Source organism: Fomitiporia mediterranea (genome assembly GCF_000271605.1).
Source record: "Fomitiporia mediterranea MF3/22 unplaced genomic scaffold FOMMEscaffold_20, whole genome shotgun sequence".
Classification (NCBI taxonomy): Eukaryota; Fungi; Basidiomycota; class Agaricomycetes; order Hymenochaetales; family Hymenochaetaceae; genus Fomitiporia; species Fomitiporia mediterranea.
In genome coordinates, this window is record NW_006760405.1 from 372,131 (window position 1) to 396,631 (window position 24,501).

At 47.0% G+C, this 24,501-nt stretch overlaps 10 protein-coding genes across 10 annotated transcripts; 6 read left to right on the plus strand and 4 right to left on the minus strand.

Moving 5' to 3' along the window:
* Positions 1 to 200: 200 nt before the first annotated feature.
* FOMMEDRAFT_162728 (uncharacterized protein) lies at positions 201 to 760 on the plus strand (the record flags this gene model as incomplete). The annotated part of the gene is made up of 2 exons (XM_007272055.1): positions 201 to 522; positions 588 to 760. The coding sequence occupies 2 exons, from the start codon at positions 201 to 203 to the stop codon at positions 758 to 760; spliced, it is 495 nt and encodes a 164-aa protein (XP_007272117.1).
* Positions 761 to 1,058: 298 nt separating this feature from the next.
* Positions 1,059 to 3,424, plus strand: FOMMEDRAFT_24314 (DEAD-domain-containing protein). Its single transcript, XM_007271963.1, has 4 exons — positions 1,059 to 1,273; positions 1,333 to 2,005; positions 2,072 to 2,200; positions 2,265 to 3,424. Exons 1-4 carry the CDS (start codon positions 1,239 to 1,241, stop codon positions 3,027 to 3,029), a joined length of 1,602 nt encoding a protein of 533 aa, XP_007272025.1. The 5' UTR covers positions 1,059 to 1,238; the 3' UTR covers positions 3,030 to 3,424.
* Positions 3,425 to 4,100: 676 nt separating this feature from the next.
* On the plus strand, positions 4,101 to 5,520 carry FOMMEDRAFT_98225 (glycosyltransferase family 32 protein; the record flags this gene model as incomplete). Its single annotated transcript, XM_007272056.1, has 2 exons — positions 4,101 to 4,866; positions 5,018 to 5,520. 2 exons carry the CDS (start codon positions 4,101 to 4,103, stop codon positions 5,518 to 5,520), a joined length of 1,269 nt encoding a protein of 422 aa, XP_007272118.1.
* An 860-nt stretch (positions 5,521 to 6,380) lies between these two features.
* On the minus strand, positions 6,381 to 9,143 carry FOMMEDRAFT_162731 (TPR-like protein; the record flags this gene model as incomplete). Its single annotated transcript, XM_007272057.1, has 1 exon — positions 6,381 to 9,143. One exon carries the CDS (start codon positions 9,141 to 9,143, stop codon positions 6,381 to 6,383), a length of 2,763 nt encoding a protein of 920 aa, XP_007272119.1.
* Positions 9,144 to 9,871: 728 nt separating this feature from the next.
* On the plus strand, positions 9,872 to 10,642 carry FOMMEDRAFT_162732 (uncharacterized protein; the record flags this gene model as incomplete). Its single annotated transcript, XM_007272058.1, has 4 exons — positions 9,872 to 10,118; positions 10,192 to 10,259; positions 10,322 to 10,373; positions 10,521 to 10,642. The coding sequence occupies 4 exons, from the start codon at positions 9,872 to 9,874 to the stop codon at positions 10,640 to 10,642; spliced, it is 489 nt and encodes a 162-aa protein (XP_007272120.1).
* Positions 10,643 to 11,456: 814 nt separating this feature from the next.
* FOMMEDRAFT_98279 (uncharacterized protein) lies at positions 11,457 to 14,609 on the minus strand (the record flags this gene model as incomplete). Its single annotated transcript, XM_007272059.1, has 3 exons — positions 11,457 to 12,679; positions 12,740 to 13,026; positions 13,144 to 14,609. 3 exons carry the CDS (start codon positions 14,607 to 14,609, stop codon positions 11,457 to 11,459), a joined length of 2,976 nt encoding a protein of 991 aa, XP_007272121.1.
* Positions 14,610 to 15,775: 1,166 nt separating this feature from the next.
* FOMMEDRAFT_162734 (uncharacterized protein) lies at positions 15,776 to 16,275 on the plus strand (the record flags this gene model as incomplete). Its single annotated transcript, XM_007272060.1, has 2 exons — positions 15,776 to 15,805; positions 15,868 to 16,275. 2 exons carry the CDS (start codon positions 15,776 to 15,778, stop codon positions 16,273 to 16,275), a joined length of 438 nt encoding a protein of 145 aa, XP_007272122.1.
* Positions 16,276 to 17,039: 764 nt separating this feature from the next.
* FOMMEDRAFT_115279 (uncharacterized protein) lies at positions 17,040 to 20,230 on the minus strand (the record flags this gene model as incomplete). Its single annotated transcript, XM_007272061.1, has 3 exons — positions 17,040 to 17,916; positions 17,968 to 18,625; positions 19,484 to 20,230. The coding sequence occupies 3 exons, from the start codon at positions 20,228 to 20,230 to the stop codon at positions 17,618 to 17,620; spliced, it is 1,704 nt and encodes a 567-aa protein (XP_007272123.1). The 3' UTR covers positions 17,040 to 17,617.
* Positions 20,231 to 20,761: 531 nt separating this feature from the next.
* FOMMEDRAFT_162736 (uncharacterized protein) lies at positions 20,762 to 21,231 on the plus strand (the record flags this gene model as incomplete). Its single annotated transcript, XM_007272062.1, has 3 exons — positions 20,762 to 20,916; positions 20,976 to 20,986; positions 21,056 to 21,231. 3 exons carry the CDS (start codon positions 20,762 to 20,764, stop codon positions 21,229 to 21,231), a joined length of 342 nt encoding a protein of 113 aa, XP_007272124.1.
* A 53-nt stretch (positions 21,232 to 21,284) lies between these two features.
* FOMMEDRAFT_162737 (uncharacterized protein) lies at positions 21,285 to 22,563 on the minus strand (the record flags this gene model as incomplete). The annotated part of the gene is made up of 3 exons (XM_007272063.1): positions 21,285 to 21,446; positions 21,503 to 21,821; positions 22,337 to 22,563. 3 exons carry the CDS (start codon positions 22,561 to 22,563, stop codon positions 21,285 to 21,287), a joined length of 708 nt encoding a protein of 235 aa, XP_007272125.1.
* Between the last annotated feature and the right edge of the window lie 1,938 nt (positions 22,564 to 24,501).

Genomic DNA, 24,501 nt, shown 5'->3' on the forward strand with positions numbered 1-24,501 from the left:
AACCAAGACTATTGTGTGGGCGATGATGACATAATCGAAGGATTGCTGACATGAGGATGATGCAACTTTGATACGACTGAGCCCTTCCGATTGGAACGTATCGGAACGTACGTGTTGTGTGAGCGTGACAGCATCCAGAGCCATTCAACTCTTTGTTCAAACTGTCAGATGGCAGGCTGACTTTACTCGATATTGTCCAAATGAATCTTCCGAAGGCAGAGTTTGCGTTCCTTTCTGCCTGCCATACCGCCGAACAGTCTCACGAAGTTGTGCAGGACGAAGTGCTTCATCTAGCTGCAGCAATGCAGTTCTCCGGTTTTCGAAGCGTGATTGGGTCGATGTGGGAGCTGCTTGACAAGGACGGGCCTTTTTTTGCGAAGACGGTTTATGAATACATGTTGAACTGTGACGAGGGCGAAGCGAAGTATAAGCGGGCGGCTGCTGGGCTTCGTAAAGCAGCTATAGAGCTGAAAGAACGGGCTGACATTCAGACTGAGAGATGGGTCAACTTGATTCACATAGGTGCTTGATTAGCTATAGAGAATTTTGTGTGTATAACTTGTATACTTGTTGTTCGGTATTTGCAGAATCTGTTATAACATCGACTTGCACGGAAAGCATAATATTGCATACTGGCTTCATTCGCATAGTAGAGAACGAGGTTATGCAGCCCTCCTTGGGCATGTTCCCAATTACTGATCATGAAATCAAGGATGACTTCAAGTACTCTGTGTTGTCTGTATCAAAGGACAAAGCTTGAGGATGGATAAAGGAAGGAACGGAAAGAACGGACCAGCACATTACTCTGGCCAACCTTCTGTTTTCACTTGAGTTGCTGCCTTAATTTTCAACGTCAATTTGTAGTCGTTGTTGGTATAGTTTCGTAACATATTCGTCTTTGGGGTAGGAATCTGAGGTGTGTAGCCTGTAACAGCAAAAAGCTAATCACCAAATTCGGTGTTGTGGAGGATTTGGTCGACGTCGGCAAATGCCGAAATGATGAACCTTTTGCTTGTTCGCCAACAGCTGATTCCTGCCTCTCTCCTCGACCTTCGCATTTTTATCGCAAACTTTCCGCAGTGTAATCGCTGCAAACAACAATCCAGAACCTCATTTGGGATCTGACTCTGCTTTCTTCGTGTTCTCTCTGTCAGGAAATCTACTGCCTGTCAAGATAAACGCGTTCCACAAACCCCCGCTTCGACTCACAAGTCTGTTATTTCGTAACCAATTTGACCATGTCGGGCGTTACAAGTCCCTCAGCATCATCATCGTATGTACATTTATTCCATAATCGACGATACTATGCCTGAAAATTGTACTTTTGCCAAGAACTGGAACTGGTAGTGGCCAGGACTGGCGGGCTGGTCTACGCGCACCACCAAAAGACAACCGCCCGCAGACGGAAGATGTAACAGCAACCAAGGGAATGGAATTCGAGGACATGTTCCTCCGGCGTGAGCTCCTTATGGGCATTTTCGAGGCCGGCTTCGAACGGCCGTCGCCTATCCAAGAAGAAGCAATCCCTGTAGCCCTCAGCAAGCGTGACGTCCTCGCCCGCGCGAAGAACGGTACAGGTAAAACTGCTGCATTCGTTATACCCACCCTCCAGCAACTCGATGTCAGCAAGAATAGGATTCAAGCGCTTTTGCTCGTACCTACTCGTGAGCTGGCGCTGCAGACAGCGCAGGTGTGCAAAATCCTCGGTAAGCACCTTGGTGCAAATGTCATGGTTACGACAGGTGGGACGACGCTGAAGGATGATATCATGCGTCTGTCGGAGCCCGTTCATGTCCTAGTTGGTACACCTGGCCGTATCCTTGACCTCGCCAGTAAGGGTGTCGCAGACCTTAGCGAGTGCCCCGTGTTTGTGATGGATGAGGCGGATAAGCTCCTCTCTCCCGAATTCACACCGGTGATGGAGCAGTTACTCTCTTTCCTTCCTGAATCGCGTCAGGTTATGCTTTTCAGCGCGACCTTCCCAATGATTGTTAAAGATTTCAAGGTAAATCTACCTTCCTGAGATGATTGAGATGATTTTTCTATGATCTGACTACCTTTTCTGAAATAGGATAAACACATGGACTCGCCGTATGAAATTAATCTTATGGATGAACTTACTCTACGTGGTGTGACACAATATTACGCCTTCGTCGAAGAGCGACAGAAGGTCCATTGTTTAAATACTTTATTCTCAAAGGTTAGGCGACATTTACGCACTTATTTTTACCAGTTTGTTGATAAATTTTCTTGTTCGTGTACAGCTTCAAATCAACCAATCCATTATCTTCTGTAACTCAACGAACCGAGTCGAACTTCTCGCAAAAAAGGTGACCGAACTCGGCTATTCATGCTTCTATTCGCACGCGAAGATGCTGCAATCGCACCGTAACCGTGTGTTCCACGATTTCCGGAATGGTGTCTGCCGCAATCTCGTCTGCTCAGACTTGCTCACCCGTGGTATCGATATCCAGGCGGTCAACGTCGTTATCAACTTTGATTTCCCGAAGAACAGTGAGACTTACCTTCATCGTATTGGTCGTTCTGGTCGTTATGGTCACTTGGGTCTTGCGATTAACCTCATCACGTACGAGGATCGATTCAATCTATATAAGATTGAGCAAGAATTAGGAACGGAGATTCAACCTATTCCAGCCCAGATTGACAGGAGTCTGTACGTTGCTCCAGCAGGAGGTGACGAGCCGTCGAACCAGGCAGAGCAGCAATTGCAACAACAGGTACAAAAGCAACAGCAACAACAGCAACAACAGCAGTTGCAGAAACAGCAGGCTGTACGCCAGGCGATGTCTGCACAGGTTGCTCCACAACCGCAGCAGATTATTTATCAAAGTAATGGGCAGGCGCCTCAGTCCCAACAGAGGGTCGTCCCTAATGGTCCCATGCCTGCGCAATTGCAGCAGCAGCAACTTGCGGCAGCGGCTGCACGTAACCAGCAGTACCAGGCATATGCGCAAGTTCAACCAGGTGTTGCTGCCCCTCGTCCTGGAGCGCAGCCTGTGCGCCGATAGTCGCATTCGGTGCGTACCTTAGGGAGGTGGGGTAGGGTTGTTTAATGAGAGCGCTCGAGGCGTGATAGCGCGTTCTCATGCTTCGCGGGTAGGATTGTTTGACATATGATGGTGAGAATTTCCTCGAGACGGCTTGGCTTCATTACGACTCCGATAAAACGATACGTGCGCACACCTTCTGGGCGGTCTCCAAATATCAGATTTACAATGACACGCATTCGACATTCACTGCTGCTTTTATATCCGTGTACTAATTTACTTTGGTCTGTTTTTATTTGTCTCTTTTTTTTTCTATTTTCGTTTCTTGTGTTTGACTCGTCGTGGCCTGCACGTATCAGCTATAACTGATTTAAATGTGTCTATTGCATGGAGCCGCCCCTTCCTTCACTTTCCCACTGTCGTATACGTTTGCCTAGTCGTTGATGTTGTAGTTACTGGTTGAACCGAGGAAATTCTAGCGAAAAAAAAAATACGGAAAATGTGCAAAATGAGGATAAATTAAATATTAGGATAAAAAATATAATTTTTTATAAAAAATAAATGGAACCAACCGAGAGATTTACGCGCCAAGCGACTCCTGACTTTTCTAGCTTTTCCCTGTCTGGCACCTTCACCTCATTCTCTCTCTCCCGTCCCTCCTTTCCCGCCTCCCACCTCCTTTCTTCAAAAATCACTTAGCAGCGGGGCAAAGCAAGCACATGTATGCATAAGGGAGACGCACACCACAGAGTTGTTCGCCACGAAGCCTACCAGCGCGACCGCGACACTGTCACTGTCAGCCCAAGTGAAGACACAGACAACACTCTTGTCGATGTATATGACAACGACGAAGACGACGACGTTGAGGAAAAAGAAAAGGGTTCGTCGTCGGAAAGGATTAGTATCAGTAGCAGTAGGAGGAGTATCCTTTTCTCTGGGCTGGGGCTGGCACGTTGGAACCCGATCCCGATGACACGACCGCGTACGACTAGTGCTGTGCGTTTGCCGCTGTATGATTCTCGGCCGCCGCGTCTGCGCAATGGGTCTCCACCGAAAGTACGCCGCAGTAGGCGTTCGTTGTTCTTACAACAGATGAAGTACTCGAGTTTTTGGAGACCGCGATCGGTGCTTCATTTCTGTCGTCTTGTGCTTTTTCTGGGACTGGCGATTTTGTTCGTGGTGGTTTGCTGTTGGGAACCGCATGTGGAGATTACGTTTTATCCGCGAAGTTGGATTGCGCGGGAGGTACTCCCTATAGAGCCGCTTGCAGGGTGTTTTGACCCTATGCGAGTGTCGCCGAGGTATAATTTATCGCAATTACACGCACCAAAGCGGTATGAAGTACAAGCGGGCATGCCTATGCAACTTGGTCTCGATTGTTATGATTTTGCTGGGACTTTACAACCTCAACCTCGACGTCCGCCTTTACCGGGTGAATCTCCACCCGAACGTGTCAACTTCCATACATACTGGCGAACAGACCTCGTACCATTCGGCGAACGTCAGGAATGGATGGTAAAATCCTTCTTCGCCACACAGGACCTCGCACATGCCCGACTTATTTTATGGTCGAATGGGGACCTACGAAGTAACGAGATGGTACGTCGTTGGACGAGGAAATATCCTGATGCGTTTCAACTTCGGATTGTCGATGTTGAGAACTTGGCGAAAGGAACTGCGCTAGAGGGGAGTGATCTGCTTTATGCGAAGGACAGTAAAGCTTGGGTGGATGGTGACCTTGTGAGGTTGCTTGTCACTTGGGCGTATGGTGGTGTGTGGATTGATATGGATTCGTTGCTTACGCGGGACCTTTCGCCTCTACTCGAACATGAATTCGTTACTCAATGGGATTGTTACGGTATGTCTTTTATTTTATTTTTATTTTATTCCTTTATTGTATTGTATTTTATTTATTTTTCCGACTCCATTCCTTATTCCAAACCATGCAATCCATCGCGGTTCAAAATACATATTGTCCGGCTTATCTCATACTCTTTTTCTTCTTGCAGACAAAATATACCAACCAATGAACGGCGCAGTAATGCACTTCAAACAACACTCTCCCTACCTCTGCGAAGCATTCGAGATCATGGCCCGTTCCCCACCCCCCAAATCCGGAACGACTGAATGGGGGTCGCTCTTATACTTCAAACTCTGGCGGCGACTCATCGCATCAAGCATCCCACCCTTCAAAATCCTACCGTTTTGCTTTACGGACGGCCGTTCTTGTCGACTCGATAATCGACTCCCCGACCCGTTCGCAAAGGACCGCGCTACGTGGGCCGGGATGCGCGGATTACACGAGGGAGGACCGTTAGACCAGGCATTGGGTAAGATATTTTCGGTACATTTGCATAATCAGTGGCATAAGAGTTTTCCGAGAGGTGGATGGGTGGAGAGGCTTTTGTTGAAGAGGTATGATCGAGCGTTGGGGATTGAGGGGTCTCCGTTGCATCATTTACACCAGGCTGGGGAGAAGCCGTTCATCCTCCTTGAGAAAGATGATGATTAGTACGAAAATCGAGGGGCGTTTTTTCGTTCTCCTCCAAAAGTCCGTTTGGTCGCAAAAGAGAACATCTACAATGACATGTTCTCGAACTCTCCACCAAGGCTATTATTTCTTCGAAGAGATCGACGATTACAATATTATAATTTTCACCACACTAGACGGTCAACTAGTACCCGATCCTCCTTTCTTCTCATTTATCCCCAACTTAGTTTAATTTAACTTCTACGTCAAGCCATCCTATTCAACAATGACAATGACTTTTTTTTTCTCGGATCATATTTCTCTATTTTATATTCTACACTTTACACACACGTTCTCTCGAGATTTGGATGTCACAAAACATACAGAGCCAGACCCTTCCCTCCTCCCCTTTTCTTCTGTCTCGTCTCTCCTTTTCAACCCTTTTTTACATTCTGCTATACCACTTTTCTTCTGTTACTTTATATTTCTTCATACTGTTGAGAATTTTATTTACATATACTTTTCTGTATGTCGATTAATGTAGCATATATCTATCATATAAGCTTTGGCATTGTCAAAGAGTGCTCGTTGGTTTTGTTAGCGCTTGGTAACCTAGACGGGGCAAGCGTCGATAATGAGATTGGTGGAGCAAAGTTGTGCATAAACAGTGAGTCAGCAAACCCAAGTGAGTTGCGACCTAAGTTTTACAGAGATATTACAGTAAAAGAGTTTGTTTCAGGTTTACTAGATGAAGTACATATTGATATTTCCTGTTCTAAAAGGTATTTTAAAGTACTAGGATAGTAAGCATGTTTTGAAGATCCAATCCAGATTGAGATTTATTACAGACTTTAGATGGACAATACTAACTATACATAATGTAGACCTTACTATGACATCATTCAAGCACCTATATGCACGAAATTAACCCATCGTTCAGTCGGGATCCAGTCCTTCGCCCTCAACTCCAAAGCTGCTCTCCGAAGTCCTGCAGCCGCCATTTTGTACCTCACGTTGCCATCCTCACATTCGTTCATGTGTTCATATACCGCTTTTGCAACACAAGGCCCGTCTTCATCGTATAGTTCCCACATTGTTCCAATTACACTTCGAAATCCACTGAACTGCATAGCTGCTGCCAGATGGAGCGCCTCATCGTGTGCACCGGAATGAGATAGCTCGGCAGTATGACAGGCGGAGAGGAATGCGAATTCGGCATTTGGGACGTTCGCTTGGATGATGTCGAGTAATGTCAGTCCACGGTCGGAAAGTTTGAATGATGAGTCGAAAGGTTTCGCGTCCAAGTGACCATGGCAAGCGAAGTGGATCCATGTTGCTTTCTGGAGATTTTCCATCACTGTGCTCCGAGATGCCTTGTTGTCGAGGAGCATTGTACGTTCAAGTATGCTCTCGCCAGTGCAGTTCCGGATGTTCCGAATTTCCTGTCGAGTCGAATTCAGAGTCTTGGTATCCCCAACAACAAGCAATTTCGGTTCGATTGAGTTGCCATTAGATCGAGCGTTAATGAGTGCGGCGAGGGTCGGAGTGTATGACGAAATATAGTCGTCCAGCAGGTATTTTGTAGTCCCATCTTCATCCTTGAACGGTCCAGCTGCATGGAATGGAAGTGCAGATAACACGGATGTCGGACACCACCAGATGCGAGACCCTTCTGCGATTCCAACCTCCTTAAGCTTCTCGACGACTTTGGAAACAACCCTATCCCATAACATCTTCATAACTTCACGAAGCTTTTCGTTATAATCATGCGAAGCTGCTCCAGAAGATCGACGTGCTTCCAATAATTCGTTGCACAGGTTTATACTATCCTTGAAGAACTTATCATCTAGTGAGACGCAGACAACTGGTGAGTCATCCGTGGAAAGGATAATCAGGGCATCGCATCGATATTCGGAATGATTGACCACAATGACCGGGCCCTCTGAAGATGCCTGTCGCAGTACCTTGAATGGAATAGCTTCAAGGAAATTCTCGAACCCCTGAACTCGTCGAATCTCGTTAATGACATCTTCTTGCTCGCGCGAAAGTTGCCTCTTTAACTTCAAGAGCTCATCAAATGACCTCCACCCCAATTCGCCATCCAGCCGATGAGATCTATCTCCTCGATTGATGGTTGAGACGGGCACTAATGCTTCGTGGGATATTGCAAGATCCTCCAGTCGACGACTGACAGTCCTGAATCTTTTGGCGAGCCCTTCGTTCGTTTCTGCGAGCTGATCTAGAGGGGACCTAAGTCCGCGCAGCTGTGACCAAAGTAAGCCTCTTCCTTGATCCAGTATCTCTACGGCTTGTTCCAATTGATCCTTCTCTATTGCATAGGAAGCAGCATCCAGGGAGAGTATTCTGTGATCACTATTCCTCAGAAGGAAGTCATGCTGTGCGCGAAGAGTCGGATTTACGGTGAGGGCGTGTTGAAGTATTGATAATGCCGTTTGGTATGCTGTGAAGGTAGTGCTGTGGCTGTACGGTCGCGCAAGCGCTGCCCATCCTTGTGCAGCAATTAGGCGACCCAATGATCCTGAGAAGCTATGGGTAGCAGCAAGTTCCAGCAACTGTATACATTCCTCGAATTCTTCCACTTGCCATCGTTTCTCAATCCGAGTTAGTAAGGAATCCGTGAGGTTCACCAGTGACGTGGTACGATCCGGATGGCCCTCGGGTCGAAGCGCAACGGAGGCTCGTCCCAACTGGATGGCCTCTTCAAGGTCATCTGTCTTTCCATACTGTTTGAATCGAATACTCAGAGAGCTGGCAAGATTGCTGAGGGGCGTAGAACGATTCGGATGGCATTCGGAGTGGAGCTCGAGGGCGGACCGATGCAGATTAATGGCTTCCTCGAGGTCCTCCGCGCTTCCCTGCTGTTTGTATCGAGTAAGCAGAGAGTTTGCGAGGTTGTTGAGAGTCATAGAGCGATCAGGATGGCCTTTGGGCAGAAGCTCGAGGGCAGCTCGTTGTAACCCAATGGCCTCCTCGAGGTCATCTGTCATTCCATACTGTTCGAATCGAGTACTCAGAGAGTTTGCAAGGTTATCGAGGGACGATGAACGAAGAGGATGACCTTCGGGTCGGAGCTCGAGGGCGGCCCGATGTAGGTTGAGAATCTCTTCAAGGTCCTCCGCCCTTCCCTGCTGCTTGTATCGAGTAAACAGACAACATGCAACGTTGTTGAGATTCGTAGAGCGTTCTGGATTGCCTTCGGGTCGGAGCTCGAGGGCGGCCCGTTCCAGCTGAATGGCCTCCTCGAGGTCCTCTGTCCTTCCATGCCGCTTGTAACGTGAGCTCAGAGAGCCTGCAAGGTTGTTGAGAGACGTAGAGCGATCAGGATGGCCTTCGGGTAGAAGTTCAAGGGCGGCTCGGTTCAACTCAATGGCTTCCTCTAAATCTCCCGATTGACCCCACCGCTCGTATCGCGCTGAAAGAGAAAGCGCAAGATTATACAACGATTTCGAACGATCGAGATGCCCTTCAGGGCGTAACTTCAGAGCAGTGCGATCGTGCGTAATGGATATTTCGAGTTCCCCCTGTTCCCCTGACTGCTCGAAGCGTTCCCAGTGCTTGAGGGCAAGTTTGTGATGCGTCCAAGGATCATCAAGATCAATAGAATTTTCAAAAGAACCTCCGGTTGCAGTACTACTGGTTTCCATCTCCTTTTGTGCTCTACATAAGTGCAACATTGGTCAGAATTTGATTCTTTCAGCGAGAAGTAAACGCCCTAAACAGACATACATCACCTGGAAGAACTAGTGATAATCTATCTTTGCACTTCTGCTATATGCACAGCAAATCGCTCGACAGCTTGATACTATATTCACTAGTGAGCCTTTACACTCCAGAAAGTAATATATGAAGTTGATGTCTGAGGAATATTCTGAAATGAGTGGGCAGCTTTTTGTTGGCTCGACTGCACGTGGTACAAGACGACACAGACGGGAGATGGCACTAGCGATGTGCACAACGTTGTGGTTAGGAGTAAGAGGCGGGCGCTTGTCCAGTGCACTGGCCATGCTGAGCACGATGCGATGTAATAGCGTTCGCGACAAAAATAGATTGGTTGCCTTTTTTTGCAATGTTGTTATTCGTTTACATAATCGTTTACATAATTGGGGAAGAGAAAGAGAAAGAATAAAGTGATATGTATCACGTGAGCTGAATGACAATCGATGCGATACGTCATTTGGTGTTGCCTTGGCCCTTGAATATATGTTTGCCAGGCTGCAGCATCGACATCGTTTCTTCTGGGAATCTCATGTGGAGATTGCGTTTTATCCACACAATTGGATCGCGCGCGAAGCTGTCCCTGTTAGAACTGCTTGCAGGGTGTTTAGGTTATAATTTATAGCAGTTACACTATGAAGTTCAAGCAGGCGTGCTGATGCGACTTGGTCTTGACTGTTATGACCTTGCTAAGTTGCTGCTACTCTACGACCTCAACCTCGATGTCCACCTACACTGGAAGAATCTCGACCAGAACGCGTCGACTTCAATACATACTGGCAAACAGACCTCGTACCCTTCGGGTGAACGAAGAATGGACGAACAAGTCCTTCTTTACCACTCAGGACCTCTCGCTCGCTCAACTTATTTTATGGTCGAATGGAGACCTACGAAGTCACCAGATGGTGCGGCACTAGACGAGAAAGTATCCTGATGCATTCCAATTGCCGATTGTCGATATTGAGAACCTTGCAAAAGGAGCCGCTTTGGAGGGGAGTGATCTGCTTTGTTTGGAGGACAATAAAGCTTGGGTGGATGATGTCCTTGTGAGGTTGTCGCTTGTGCATATGGTGGTGTGTGGGTTGATATGGATTCGTTACTTACGCAGGACCTGTCTCCTCTCCTTGAGCATGAGTTCGTTACCCAGTGGGATTGTTATGGTATGTCTTTTTATTTCTTCTATTTTTTTAAATTAAATTTTATACTTTATTTTTCCGACTCCATTCCTTATTCCAAACCATGCAATCCATTGCGGTTCAAAATACGCATTGTTCGACTTATCTCATGAGCCTTTTCTTTTTCCGCAGACAAAATATACCAACCAATGAACGGCGCAGTAATGCACTTCAAACAGCACTCTCCCTATCTCTGCGAAGCATTCGAGATCATGGCCCGCTCGCCTCCACCAAAATCTGGAACAACCGAATGAGGGTCCCTCTTATGCTTCAAACTCTGGAAGCGTTTCATCGCGTCGAGCATCCCGCCCTTCACAATCCTGCCGTTTTGCTTTACGAACGGCCGTTACTACAGACTCGACAATCGACTCCTCGACCCGTTTGCTAAAGACCGTACCTCCTGGGCGGGGATGCAAGGGTTACATGAAGGAGGCCCGTTAGACCAGGCATTGGGTAAGATTTCCTCGGTGCATTTACATAATCAGTGGCATAAGAGTTTTCCGAAAGGTGGATGGGTGGAGAGGTTGCTGTTGAAGAGATATGATCGGGCGTTGGGGATTGAGGGATCGTCGTTGCATCACTTACTATAGGCTGGGGAGAAGCTATTCATCCCTCGAGAAAGATGACGAGACCCCCCACGCTCCTTTCTGTTTGACAATGGCAATGGCAACAACGAAGACGTTTTTTATCATGTTTCCTCTATTTCCTTCTTTTCTCTCTCACTTTTTATTTACTGCACCTTTCCTCTGAACACATCTCCCTAATATCTGAACATCACAAAATATACAGAGCCAGCCCCTCTCGCCCCCTTTTTTTAATCTTGTCTCTCCCTTTCACGCTTTTTTACATCATGCTATACTATTCATCTTCCGTTACTTTATATTTCTTCATATTATCGAAAATTTATTTACATATACTTTTCCGTATGTCGATTAATGTAGCATATATCTATCATTAAAACTTTGAGATTGTCAAAGAGCGTTTGTTGGTCCAATAGTACATTGAGATACGTTACAGATTTTGGATGTACAATAATAATACAGTTTGTGGAGCTTGTTATAACATCATTTAGGCACCAATATGGACGAAATTAACCCATCGCTCAGTCGGAATCCAGTCCCTCGTCCTCAACTCCAAAGCTGCTTTCCGAAGCCCTGCAGCCGCCATTTTGTACCTCGCTTTGCCATCTTCACATTCGTTCATGTGTTCATATACTGCACGTGCTACACAAGGTCCATCTTCATCGTACAGCTCCCACATTGTTCCGATTACACTTCGGAACCCACTAAACTGCATAGCTGCTGATAGGTGGAGCGACTCATCGTGTGCACCGGAATGAGACAGCTCAGCAGTATGGCAGGCGGAGAGGAATGCGAACTCGGCATTTGGAACATTAGCTTGGATGATATCCAGTAATGTCAACCCACGGTCTGAAAGTTTGAATGAGGAGTCGAAAGGTTTTGTGCCCAAATGACCGTGGCAAGCGAAATGAATCCATGTGGCCGTCTGGAGATTTTCTATCACTGTACGGCGAGATGCCTTTTTATCGAGGAGTATTGTGCGCTCAAGTATGCTCTCGCCAGTGCAGTTCCGGATGTTCCGAATTTCCTGTCGAGTTGAACTCAGAGTCTTGGTATCGCCAACAATAAGCAATTTCGGTTCAACTGAGTTGCCATTAGATCGAGCATTAATGAGTGCGCCGAGTGTCGGAGTGTACGATGAAACATAGTCATCTAACAAATATTTCGTATTCCCATCTTCATCCTTGAACGGCCCAGCTGCATGGAATGGAAGCGCAGATAACACCGATGTAGGACACCACCAGATACGAGACCCTTTTGCGATTCCAACTTCCGCAAGCTTCTCGACGACTTTGGAAACAACCCTATCCCATAGCATCTTCATTGCTTCACGAAGCTTTTCGTTATAATCACGCGAAGCCACTCCAGATGATCGACGTGCTCCCAATAACCTATCGCAAAGGTTTATGCTATCCTCGTAGAACATGTCGTCTAGTGGAACACAGACAACTGGTAAGACATCCCAAGACAGGATAATGAGGGCATCACATCTATATTTGCAATGATTGACTATAATGACCGGACCTTCCGATGCCACTTGCCGCAGTACTCTGAACGGTGTTGCCTCAAGGAAATTTTCAAACCCTGAAATCCGTCGAATCTTATATATGACCTCCTCCTGCTCACAGGAAAGTTGCCTCTTTAATTTCAACAGCTCATCAAATGACCTATGTCCTGATTCACTGTCCAGCCGACATGATCTTGCCGCGCCTATGGTTGAGCCAGATATTGACGTTTCATGAGATGTTGCGAGATTCTCCAACTTTTGACTAACATTTCGGAATCTGTCTGCGAGGTCCTCGTTTGTTTTCGCAAGCTGATCGAGAGGATGCCTAAGACCGCGCAACTGCGACCAGAGTAAACCCCGCCCTTGTTCCAATATCTCTACTGCCAATTCCAATTGACTTTTCTCTACAACGTAGGAGGCAGCATCCAAGGAGAGTACCCTGTGATCACTATTCCTCAGAAGGAAGTCATGTTGCGCATGAAGAGTCGGATTTACAGTGAGAACGTGTTGAAGTATTGACAGTGTCGCCTTGTAAGCCACAAGGGTAGAGCTATGGTCGCGCGATCGCGCAAGTGCCGCCCATCGTCGCGCAGCAAGAAGGCGATCCGATGATCCCGAGAAGCTATGGATAGCAGCAAGCTCCAGTAGCTGCATACAGCCCTCGAACCCTTCCGCTTGCCACCGCTTCTCCATCCGAGCACACAGGGATGTTACGAGGTTGAGCAATGACGCGGAACGCCTCGGATGGCCTTCGGGTCGAAGGTCGACGGCGGCTCTTTCCAGGTCAATAGCCTCCTCAAGGTCCCCTGTCCTTCCATGCTGCTTGAATCGAGTAAACAGAGAACCTGCGAGGTTGTTGAGAGACAATGAGCGATCAGGATAACCTTTGGGAAGAAGCTCGAGGGCGGCTCGTTCCAGCTCAATGGCCTCCTCGAGGTCCTCTGTCCTTCCATACTGTCCGAATCGAGTACTCAAAGAGTTTGCAAGGTTGATGAGGGACGATGAACGATCAGGATGGCCTTCAGGTCGGAGCTCGAGTGTAGCGCGATGCAGGTTGAGAGCATCTTCAAGGTCCTCTACTCTTCCCTGCTGCTTGTATCGAGTAGTTAGATGGCCCGCAATGTTGTTGAGAGACATCGAGCGATCAGGATGGCCTTCGGGTCGAAGCTCGAGGGCTGCTCGTTCCAGCCCGATGGCCTCCTCGAGGTCATCCATCCTTCCATACTGTTCGAATCGAGTGCTCAGAGAGCTTGCAAGGTTCATGAGAGACTTAGAACGTTTCGGATGTCCTTTGGGGAGAAGCTCGAGGGCGAATCGTTGCACTTCGATGGCTTCCTCAAGGTCCTCTGCCCTTCCCCGCTGCTTGTATCGAGTGTGCAGAGAGTTTGCGAGATTGACGACAGACAACGAGTGATCAGGATGGCCTTCGGGTCGAAGCTCGAGGGCGGCTCGTTCCAGCCCGATGGCCTCCTCCAGGTCATCTATCCTCCCATGCTGCTCGTATCGAGCCTTCAAAAAGCTTGCGAGGTTGTTGAGAGACGCAGAGCGATTAGAATGGCCTTCGGGGTGATGTTCCAGGGCGGCTCGTTCCAACTCGATGGCTTCCTCAATGTCATCTATCCTCCCATGCTGCTTGTATCGAATGTACAGAGAGCCTGCAAGATTGTTGAGAGCGGTAGAGCGATTCGGATGGCCTTCTGGTCGAAGCTCGAGGGCGGTTCGTTCCAGCCTGATGACCTCCTCAAGGTTCTCTGTCCTTCCATCCCGATCGTATCGTGAGCTCAGAGAGCTTGCAAGGTTGATAAGAGACGTAGAGCGATCAGGATGGCCTTCGGGTCGAAGCTCGAGGGTGGCTCGGTTCAACTCAATCGCTTCCTCTAAATCTTCCGATTGACCCCACCGTTCGTATCGCGTCCAAAGAGAAACTGCAAGGTCGCACAACAATTCCGCGCGATCGGGATGCCCCTCAGGGCGTAGCTTGAGAGCAGTTCGATTGTGTGCATTGGACGTTTCGAGTTCTTCTCGTTCCCCCGACTGCTCGAAGAGCTTCCAGTGCTTGAGGGCAAGGCTGTGATGTGTCTCAGCAATAATGTCCACAAGAGAGTCTGGAATAGCAGTATATATCCTTTCCATCCTTTTATGTACTCTACATTAGGATTGCATTGGTCAGAATGTGATTCCTGCAGCGAGAAGGTAACACGTTAAACGAGAATACGTTACCTGGCAGGGCTCGTAATAAGCACTTCTTCTCTATGCACAGCAAACCGCTCGACGACTTGAGCCAATAATTGTTAGTGGACCTTTGCAATTCAAAAAGTAGTGTATGAAGAGATTGATTTGAGTGATGTTTTGGAACGAGTAGGCAGCTTTTTGTCAGCTAGACTGAGTCTGCTCCTGGTACGAGACGACACAGACGGGCGATGGCACAAGCAATGTGCACAACAATGTTATTAGGAGTAAGAAGCAATTGCTTGTCTAGTGCACTGGCCATGCTGAGTATGAATCTACAAAGGCGATGTGATAGCGTTTGCGACAAAAACGGATTGGGTTGCCTTTGTTTAACTACTAGAATGGTGATTTGAATCACGTGAACAGGATGTCGCCTCTAGAGTCTAGAGCATCAACTTCGTTTCTCGTGTTTTGGTATTGGGAATCTCATGTAGAGATGATGTTTTACCTGTGTAGTTGGAATGTGCATGAGGTGCTCCCTCTAGAGCTGAGCGCAGATGTTTTTGACCCCATGCATGTGTCCTGGACTCCTGGAGGTATACTTGACAGCAGTTACACGCGCCGAAGCAATATGAAGTTCAAGCAGGTATGCTGATGTGACTTGGTATCGGCTCTGTTATGACTTTGCTGGTACTCTATAGTCTCAACCTCGACGTCCGCCTGCACTGGAACAACCTTTACCAGAACACTTTAACTTCCATACATACTAGCACTGGCGTACATCCCTCGGACTGTTTGGCGAGCACCAGGAATGAATGAACAAGTTGTTCTTTGCTACACAGGATCTCACACATGCTCGACGTCCTTTTGGTCGAACAGAGATCCATAAAGTGACGAGATAGTACGTCGCTGGACAAGGAAATACCCCAATGCGTTTCAATTGTGGATTGTTGATAGTAAGAATCTTGCGAAGGTAACTGTGTTGTGGGGGAGAGATCGGCTTTATGTAATTGATAGTAAAGCTTGGGTGGATAGCAATCTCGTATGGTTGCTTATTACTTGGGCATATGGTGGTATCTGGATTGCCATGGATTCGCTGCTTACATGAGACCTTTCCTCTCTCCTCGAGCATGAATTTGTTACTTGGTGAAACCATGACGGTGTGTTAATTCTCTCAATCTAATAACCTTACTCCAACCTAAGCCCATCTTTGTTTTACAAGGATATAATACGAACGAGTGATTGGCGCAGTAATGCACTTCAAACGACACTTTCCCTATCTCTGCGGAGTATTCGAGATCATGGTGCACTCGCTTCCATCAAAACCCGGAACAACCAAATGAGGCTCCCTGTTATACTTCAAACTTGGTGTCGACTCATCACACCGAGTTTCCCACCTACCAGAATCGTGCCATTTTGCTTCACGGACGGCTGTTCTCGTCGACTCGATAATCGACTCCCTAACTCGTACCCCAAAGACTGCACCACCTGGGCTGGGATGTGCAGATTACACGAGAGAGGCCTGTTAGACCAGGCGTTGGGTAAGATATTCTTGGTGCACTTGCATAATCAGTGGCATAAGAGTTCCCGAGAGGTGGACTGGTGGAGAGGCTTTGTTGAAGAGATATGATCGAGTGTTGGGAATTGAGGGGTCGCCATTGCATCATTTACATCAGGCTGGGGAGAAGCCGTTCATCCTCCTTGTGAAGGATTATAATAAGTATGCCTTGGGGGAACGTATTCAGTTTTTGTCGATGTGAATTGAGGTAGTCATCAGTAACAACACTTCTCTTCTCGCTCTTTGGTCGCGAGACAGACTACAGGTGGATGTAGAAATTGACGCAGTCAGGTGAGAGTCTTGTGACGATCGACGCTGCCTTACTTAGAAATATTACACAATATTACAGCATATTTCAACTAAATAAGGCAGTGTCGATCGTCACATGATCTCCACCTGACTACGTCAATTTCTACATCCACCTGTATTTACAATGCATTACATAAGTCTACCTCTCCGCCGAGACCATTACTTTGAAGAGATCCACCACTGACGATTATAGTATTTGTCTTCACTGCATTGGACAACTAGTACCAGTCCCTCTCCTTCCTTTCATGTAGTTCTACCTTGCTTATCCACTACGTTCCCAACATTTACCAATGATAATTATTTCAATGATAAAAACGATTCTTACTAAAACAAAGTTTACAACTCTCTTCTCTCCCACTTCCTGTTTTCAGGTATTTTTAACTATTCTATTAGCAAGAAACATAGATACAATTGCATGTAGTATAGAATAGATGTATGGACGAGACGAAGGACTTATACTCGAGAGTAAGCATGGTAGTTGAATTCCATAGCAAGTATGTTACAAGTGTCAAATAAATAAATCTAGTAACACATGTTATAGAACTTATTACAGCACAATGTCATTCAAGCACCAATATGGACGAAATTTACCCATCTCTCAGTCGGAACCCAATGCTTCTCCCTCAACTCCAAAGCTGCTCTCCGAAGTCCTGCAGCTGCCAATTTATATCTCGCTTCGACATCTTCACATTCGTTCATGTGCTCGTACACTGCACGTGCTACACAAGGTCCATCTTCATCGTACAGTTCCCACATTGTTCCAATTACACTTCGGAACCCACTGAACTGCATAGCTGCTGATAGATGGAGCGCCTCATCGTGTGCGCCGGAATGAGACAGCTCAGCAGTATGGCAGGCGGAGAGGAATGCGAACTCGGCATTTGGGACATTAGCTTGAATGATATCCAGTAATGTCAATCCACGGTCGGAAAGCTTGAATGAGGAGTCGAAAGGTTTTGTGCCCAAATGACCGTGGCAAGCGAAGTGAATCCATGTAGCCGTCTGGAGATTTTCTATCACTGTACGGCGAGATGCCTTTTTTATCGAGGAGTATTGTGCGCTCAAGTATGCTCTCGCCAGTACAATTCCGAATGTTCCGAATCTCCTATCGAGTTGACTTCAGAGTCTTAGTGTCGCCAACAATAAGCAATTTAGGTTCGATTGAGTTGCCGTTAGATCGGGCATTTATGAGCGCTCCAAGTGTCGGAGTGTACGACGAGACATAATTGTCCAATAAGTACTTTGGGGTACCATCTGCATCCGTGAATGGTCCTGCTGCGTGGAATGGAAGTGCAGCTAACACCGATGTAGGACACCACCAGATCCGAGACCCTTCTGCGATTCCAACTTCTGTAAGCTTCTCGATGACTTTGGAAACAACTCTATCCCATAACATCTTCATTGCTTCACGAAGCTTTTCGTCATAACCATGCGAAGCTGCTCCAGAGCATCGACGTGCTTCTAACAACTCGTTGCACTGGTTTATGCTATCCTCATAGAACGCAACGTCTAGTGGAACGCAGACAACTGAAAAGTCACTCCGAGAGAGGATAATGAGGGCGTCACATCGATATTTGCAATGATTGACCATAATGACCGGACCATCCGATGCTGCTCGCTGCAGCACCCGAAAAGGCGTGGCTTCAAGAAAGTTTTCGAAGCCAGGGACTCGTCGAATATCATTCATGATCTCCTGTTGCTCATGCGAAAGTTTTTTCTTTAATTTCAAAAGCTCATCGAATGATTTCTGCCCCAATTCGCCATCCAGCCGATGTGAACCACTTCGATTGATGTCTGAGCCAGACGCTAATGCTTCGTGCGATGTCGCAAGATCCTCCAGTTGACGACTAACATTCCTGAATCTGTCTGCAAGCTTTCCGTTCGTTTCCGCAAGCTGATCGAGAGGATGCCTAAGACCACGCAGCTGTGACCAAAGTAAGCCTCTTCCCTGCTCCAGTATCTCTATAGCTTGTTCCAATTGACTTTTCTCTGCAGCGTAGGAGGCAGCGTCCAAGGAGAGTACCCTATGATCACTATTCCTCAGAAGGAAGTCATGTTGCGCATGAAGAGTCGGATTTACGGTGAGAACGTGTTGAAGTATTGACAGTGTTGCCTTGTAAGCTGAAAAGGTAGAGCTGTGGTAGTGCGATCGCGCAAGCGCAGCCCATTGTCGCGCAGCAAGAAGGCGAACCAATGATCCTGAAAAGTTATGAGTAGCAGCGAGCTCCAGCAATTGCATACATTCTTCGAACTCCTCCGCGTGCCATTTCTTCTCCATCCGAGCTTGTAAGGAAATCGTGAGGTTCGTCAGTGACGCGGTACGATTCGGATGGCCTTCGGGACAAAGCTCAAGGGCTGCTCGTTCCAGCCCAATGACCTCCTCGAGGTCATCTGTCTTTCCGTACTGTTTGAATCGAGTACTCAGAGAGTTTGCAAGGTTGATGAGGGAAGTAGAACGATTCGGATGGCCTTCGGGCCGAAGCTCGAGGGTGGCCCGTTCCAGCTCAATAGCCTCCTCAAGGTCCTCTATCCTCCCATGCAATGTGAATCGAGTACCCAGAAAATTTGCAAGGTTATCAAGAGACGTGGAACGATTCGGATGACCTTCAGGTCGGAGCTCGAGGGCGGCCCGATACATTTCGAGAGCATATTCAAGATCTTCCACGCCACCCTGTCGCCTGTATCGAGTACTCAGAGACTTTGCAAGGTTATTAAGAGACATGGAACGAAGAGGATGGCCTTCGGGTGGAAGCTCGAGCGCGGCTCGCTGCAGCTCGATGGCCTCCTCGAGGTCATCTATCCTTCCATACTGTTCGAATCGAGTAATCAAAGAGTTTGCAAGGTTGATGAGGGACGTAGATTGATCAGGATGGCCTTCGGGGAGAAGCTTGAGGGCGGCCCGATACAGGCCAAGAGTCTCTTCAAGGTCCCCTGCCCTTCCCTGCTGGCTGTATCGGGTGTGCAGAGAGACTGCAAGGTTGTTGAGAGACGTAGATCGATCAGGATGGCCTGCAGGTCTAAGCTCGAGCGCGGCTCGTTCCAGCTCGATGGCCTTCTCAAGGTCCTCTGTCCTTCCATACTTTTCGAATCGAGTGCGCACAGAGTTTGCAAGATTGTTAAGAGACATGGAGCGATGAGGATGGTCTTCTGGAGAAAGCTTAAGGGCGTCTCGTTGCAGATCACTGGCCTCCTCAAGGTCCTCGGTCCTGCCAAACTGTTGGTATCGAATCATCAGAGAGCTCGCAAGATTGATTAGAGACGTAGAGCGATCAGGATGGCCCCCGGGTCGAAGCTCGAGAGCGGCTCGTTCCAGCTTGATGGCCTCCTCGAGGTCCTCTTTCCTTCCATGCCGCTCATATCGTGAACTTAGAGAGCTCGCAAGGTTGTTGAGAGACGTGGGGCGATCAGGATGGTCTTCCGGATGAAACTCGAGGGCGGCACGGTTCATCTTAATGGCTTCTTCTAGATCTTCCGATTGGCCCAACCGCCTGTATCGCGTCGAAAGAGAAACTGCAAGGTTACACAACGATTTCGAACGATCGGGATGCCCATCAGGGCGTAGCTTGAGAGCTGTGCGATCGTGTGTAATGGACGTGTCGAGTTCTTCCCGTTGCCCCGACTGCTCGAAGAGCTTCCAGTACTTGAGGGCAAGGCTGTCATGTGTCTCAGCAGTAACGTTCACAAGGGAATCTCGAATTGTAGTATGAATCGTTTCCATCTCTTTATGTACTCTATATTAGTGTATTGGTCAGAATGGGATTCCTGCAGCGAGAAGGTAACACGTGAAACGAGGATACGTTACCTGGAAGGGCTAGTAATAATCAATCTTTGCACTTCTGCCCTATGCACAGCAAATTGCTCGACGACCTGAGACCAAGTTTACTAGCAGACCTCTGCAATTCAAAAAGGATACGAAGAGGATTTTTGAGGGATATTACGGAACGAGTGGAGGCCTTTTTGTCACCCAAACCGCAAGTACTATAAAATGGCACAAACAAAAGACGGCGCAAACGATGAGCACAACGTTGTGGTTAGGGGTAAGGGTAAGAGGCGGGCGCTTGTTCAGTGCATTGATCATGCTGAGCATGATGACGATGCGATATAAACTGGATTGCCTTTTTTGCAATTATGGAATAAAGAGATTTGGATCACGTGAGGGGATGTCGATCGATACGTCATTAATATTGCCTCGTGTGTTTGCCCACATCGCATCGACTGTTTTTAGTGCTAGGAGTCGTATGTAGAGATTATGTTTTATCTGCGCAGTTGGATTGCGCGTGAAGTGTTCCCTATCGAGCCGCTTGCAGGGTGCTTTGGTCCCATGCCACGGGCCATGCATGGATCGCCAAGGTATAATTTATTGCAATTGCATGCACCAAAGCGGTACAAGGACCGTCCAGGCGGGTATGCCGATGCGACTTGTACTCGATTGCTATGACTTTTCTGGGACTCTGCAATCTCAGCCTCGACGTCCGTCTGTACCAGGAGAATCTCCACCAGAACGCGTGAACTTCCATACATACAGTAACATACTGGCTTATAGACCCCGCACCTTCGGTGAAGGTGTCAGAAGGTCAGGAATGGACGGTCAAGTCCTTCTTCGCCGCACAGGACCTCTCACTACTCGACTCATTTTATGGTCGAATGAAGATCCACGAAGTAAGAGGATGGTGTGTCGCTACTGCTGGCCAAAGAAGTACCCTGACGGATCCCAATTGAGGATTGTCGATATTGAGAATCTCGCGAAATGAACTGCTTTGTAGCGGAGTAATTTAATTTACGCGAAGGACAGTAAAGGTAAGGTGGATAGTGACCTTCGTGACTTCGGTTTGCGGTGGTGTATGGGTTGATGTGGCTTTCTTATTTATGCAGGACCTTTCTGCTCTCCTCGAGCATGAGCTCGTTACCCAGCGCGACTGGTACGGTATAGGATCCTATTTCTCCAATTTCATTTCTCACCCCAAAATAAATCCATCTCGTTTTTACAGACAATATACACTAGTTGGTGAACAGCGCAGTGATGCGCTTCAAACAACACTTTCTTTATCTCTGCGAAGCAGTTGAGATCATGAGGATTCATGGCTTGCTCACCTCCACCAAATTCAGGAACAACCGAAATCGGTTCCCTCTCGTACTTCAAACTCTGGCGTCGACTCATCTCGTCAAGCATCCCACCCTTAAAAATCCTACCGTTCTTGTCGACTTGGTAATTGACTCCCCGATCCGTTCGCGAAAGACCGTGGTACGTGGGCCGGGACGCGTGGGTTACACGAGGGAGGACCGTTAGACCAGGCGTTGGATAAGGTATTCTCAGTGCATTTGCATGATCAGTGACACAAGATTGTAGGCAAGTGTCGTTGTAACATATACGGCCTCCTCAATGAAGATGAAAACCCCCCGAATTCTATACTAATCGTCATCCTTCTCAAGGCTTCTCCCCAACCTATAGTTGCTGAAGTCCGGTCCTGGTCCGGTCCGGGCATACTTCACCTGGACTCAGGACCGGACCAAATCTGCGGTCCGGGAGTGTCCCGGACTGGGGACCGGACCTATGTGGACGGGTAGTGGACCGGACCCAAGTTCCAGTCCGGTTCTGGACCGGTCCATAACCGGACCTGAGAGAAAAAAAATTTAAGAGATGAGTTAGAGTATTATTCTTTGTATCTAAGTACAAAAGTAATATATTTTTGTATATACTACATAATCTACAGACTAGACACTGTAGTGGTTTTCCTGACGCAATTCTGAGGCTTCGGCGCGAGCCTCGCGACACGAGTCCTGAAGCTGGACTACAACTGCCTCTAAGCTGGTTACTGCGATTTACGGACACTTAGTTGTCGGAACATGAATATTTAGGTACTTAGCAGCAGACGGACCTGTCTCTTCGAGGGTGGCAATATAGTTGGCACGGCGTGCACGGAAAGCAGCCTGAGCGTCAGCATTCTTCTTTCTGAGAGTGATTTCGGACATCTTGTCTAATTTGTCAGGGGCAGGGGCATTGGCTGGCTGCTTGACTGGGGAGGGCGGCTGGGACTGCGGCGTCTTTGGCATAGGACGGGAGAGGAGTGAATATACATAAAGGGAATAAATATTTCGGGAGACAATAACCAGATAGGAAGAGTCAAGTTTAGTAAGCCATACATTGAACAGTAAAGAACAGGAATAAAGTTTTGCTTTGCTTGGACTGCCAGAAACTTGTAAAATGTACTATGCAAGTGCTAGCTAATATTCAAAGATCCTTAAAGGAGTATGATCTGTTTTAGTATAGTGAGCTAGAGATATGGGAAACGAGATTTGAGACATTAGTTCAGGTTATTCAGGTCCGGAGTCCAGTCCGGGTCCGGACGAGTCCATCGGTCCGGGAAATTTCTCAAAATGATGGACCCAGGACCGGACCTCTCCTGGACCCATGAGGACCGGACTGTAGAGGACCGGTCCATCAGTCCAGTCCTGCGTCCGGACCGAGTCCGAGCGGTCCGGGACCGGACATCAGCAACTATACCCCAACCTGAGGTAAATAATGCAACGGAGACCCTCAACCCCAAGTGCCCGATCATATCTCTTCAACAACAATCCTCCACCCATCCACCTCTCGAGAAACAAGTACATTTGGCTGCAAGAGAGGCTATATACAAGAACATGCTCTCTGAGTCCTCATCATTACCCTTATCTTTCTATTGTCCAATCATCAATGTGGAAAAAGGGAGAGAGCAAAGCACTGTGTTATGGACAACATATAGAGCTGAGTATATTATGCAACTTGAGAGCAGGCAATGGAGGACCCAGTACTAACACTACTGTCATTGAGAGGTGACATTCAATGCTCAAACGTTTGCACAATAGAATGGCAAAGACTAGGGACTCCAAATCACGTGTGTGACACTCGTTTGCGTTGGTCGAGTACCAATATTGCACTACAAATTAGATATACTACTTCAGCATCATGTATATGAGAATGTGGAAGGAAGTAAAGACAATAATGCCCTTATGAGGTTTGCATATTTGATGTATTGCATTTATGTATTGTAGTTGGCCAGCTTGCCACATCTTACACTTACATCATTATGTTCTGTAGCAGTGCATTTTGTAACACCTGGGAAGTTTACTTTGCTCTGTTTCCAACCAGTATATCAACCTTACAGTCTCCCCATTTTGGCCCCTTCTTTCACCCATTACTGTACCACTTGTTACTAAGTACACAATCTAATACTCAGGCATCTGTATTGTTACATAGCTTCAAGCACAAGAACATCACGAAAAAGTCGCAACAAATGTATTTAATAATAGCAAAAGTAATCTAATAAAATGATTTCATAAGCATTACATTCTAAAATAATACTTATATTTTACTTGTAATGTAATTATAATGATTGTATATAAATGTAAGAAATATACAAAGTTTCTATTAAACTACAAACATGTTTTAGAGCAAGTAAGCTTACTAATAGTATTATTACAACATTACATGTGAGATACAAGCACTTAACTCTTATTATAATCTGCTAAAATTATATTATAAGTTATTTGTAACAATAGTTGATTGATTATAATAGTCATAAAAGTAATACATTGTACTTGTAAGTTAATTACAATACTTCTAGTAAGATAATATGCAATTATATATATTAATATTGATAACAATCACTCTGTCAGACTTATAAAATAATTTGGTTTTACTTTTAAACAATATATCGAAGTGATTACATAATCGAGTACTGAAGATCGAGCGCATATAATGACGCACTTGCTCTCGTCACTCCTTTTCCTCCTACCTCCACCATCTCCCCAACCCTCTTCTCCCAATGCTATGTCGTCGCTCTTGTTCTCTCTAGCCCAGTCCTCTGCCTACAAGCATCCTCCAGCAGGCACACTGCCTGCAATAAACATCACTGTATTCGTCTCTCTAATCTGCCACTGCAATGCTTGTGCTGAACCTCAGATCCTGTGACGACACGACTGAGCTGGCTACACCGTCCTCATCGTAAAGCG

Coding starts and splice junctions, on each gene's coding strand:
- FOMMEDRAFT_24314 (XM_007271963.1), top strand. CDS start 1,239: ATGTCGGGCGTTACAAGTCCCTCAGCATCATCATC. Junction 2,006..2,071: donor TGATTGTTAAAGATTTCAAG/GTAAATCTACCT, acceptor TTTCTGAAATAG/GATAAACACATGGACTCGCC. Junction 2,201..2,264: donor TAAATACTTTATTCTCAAAG/GTTAGGCGACAT, acceptor GTTCGTGTACAG/CTTCAAATCAACCAATCCAT.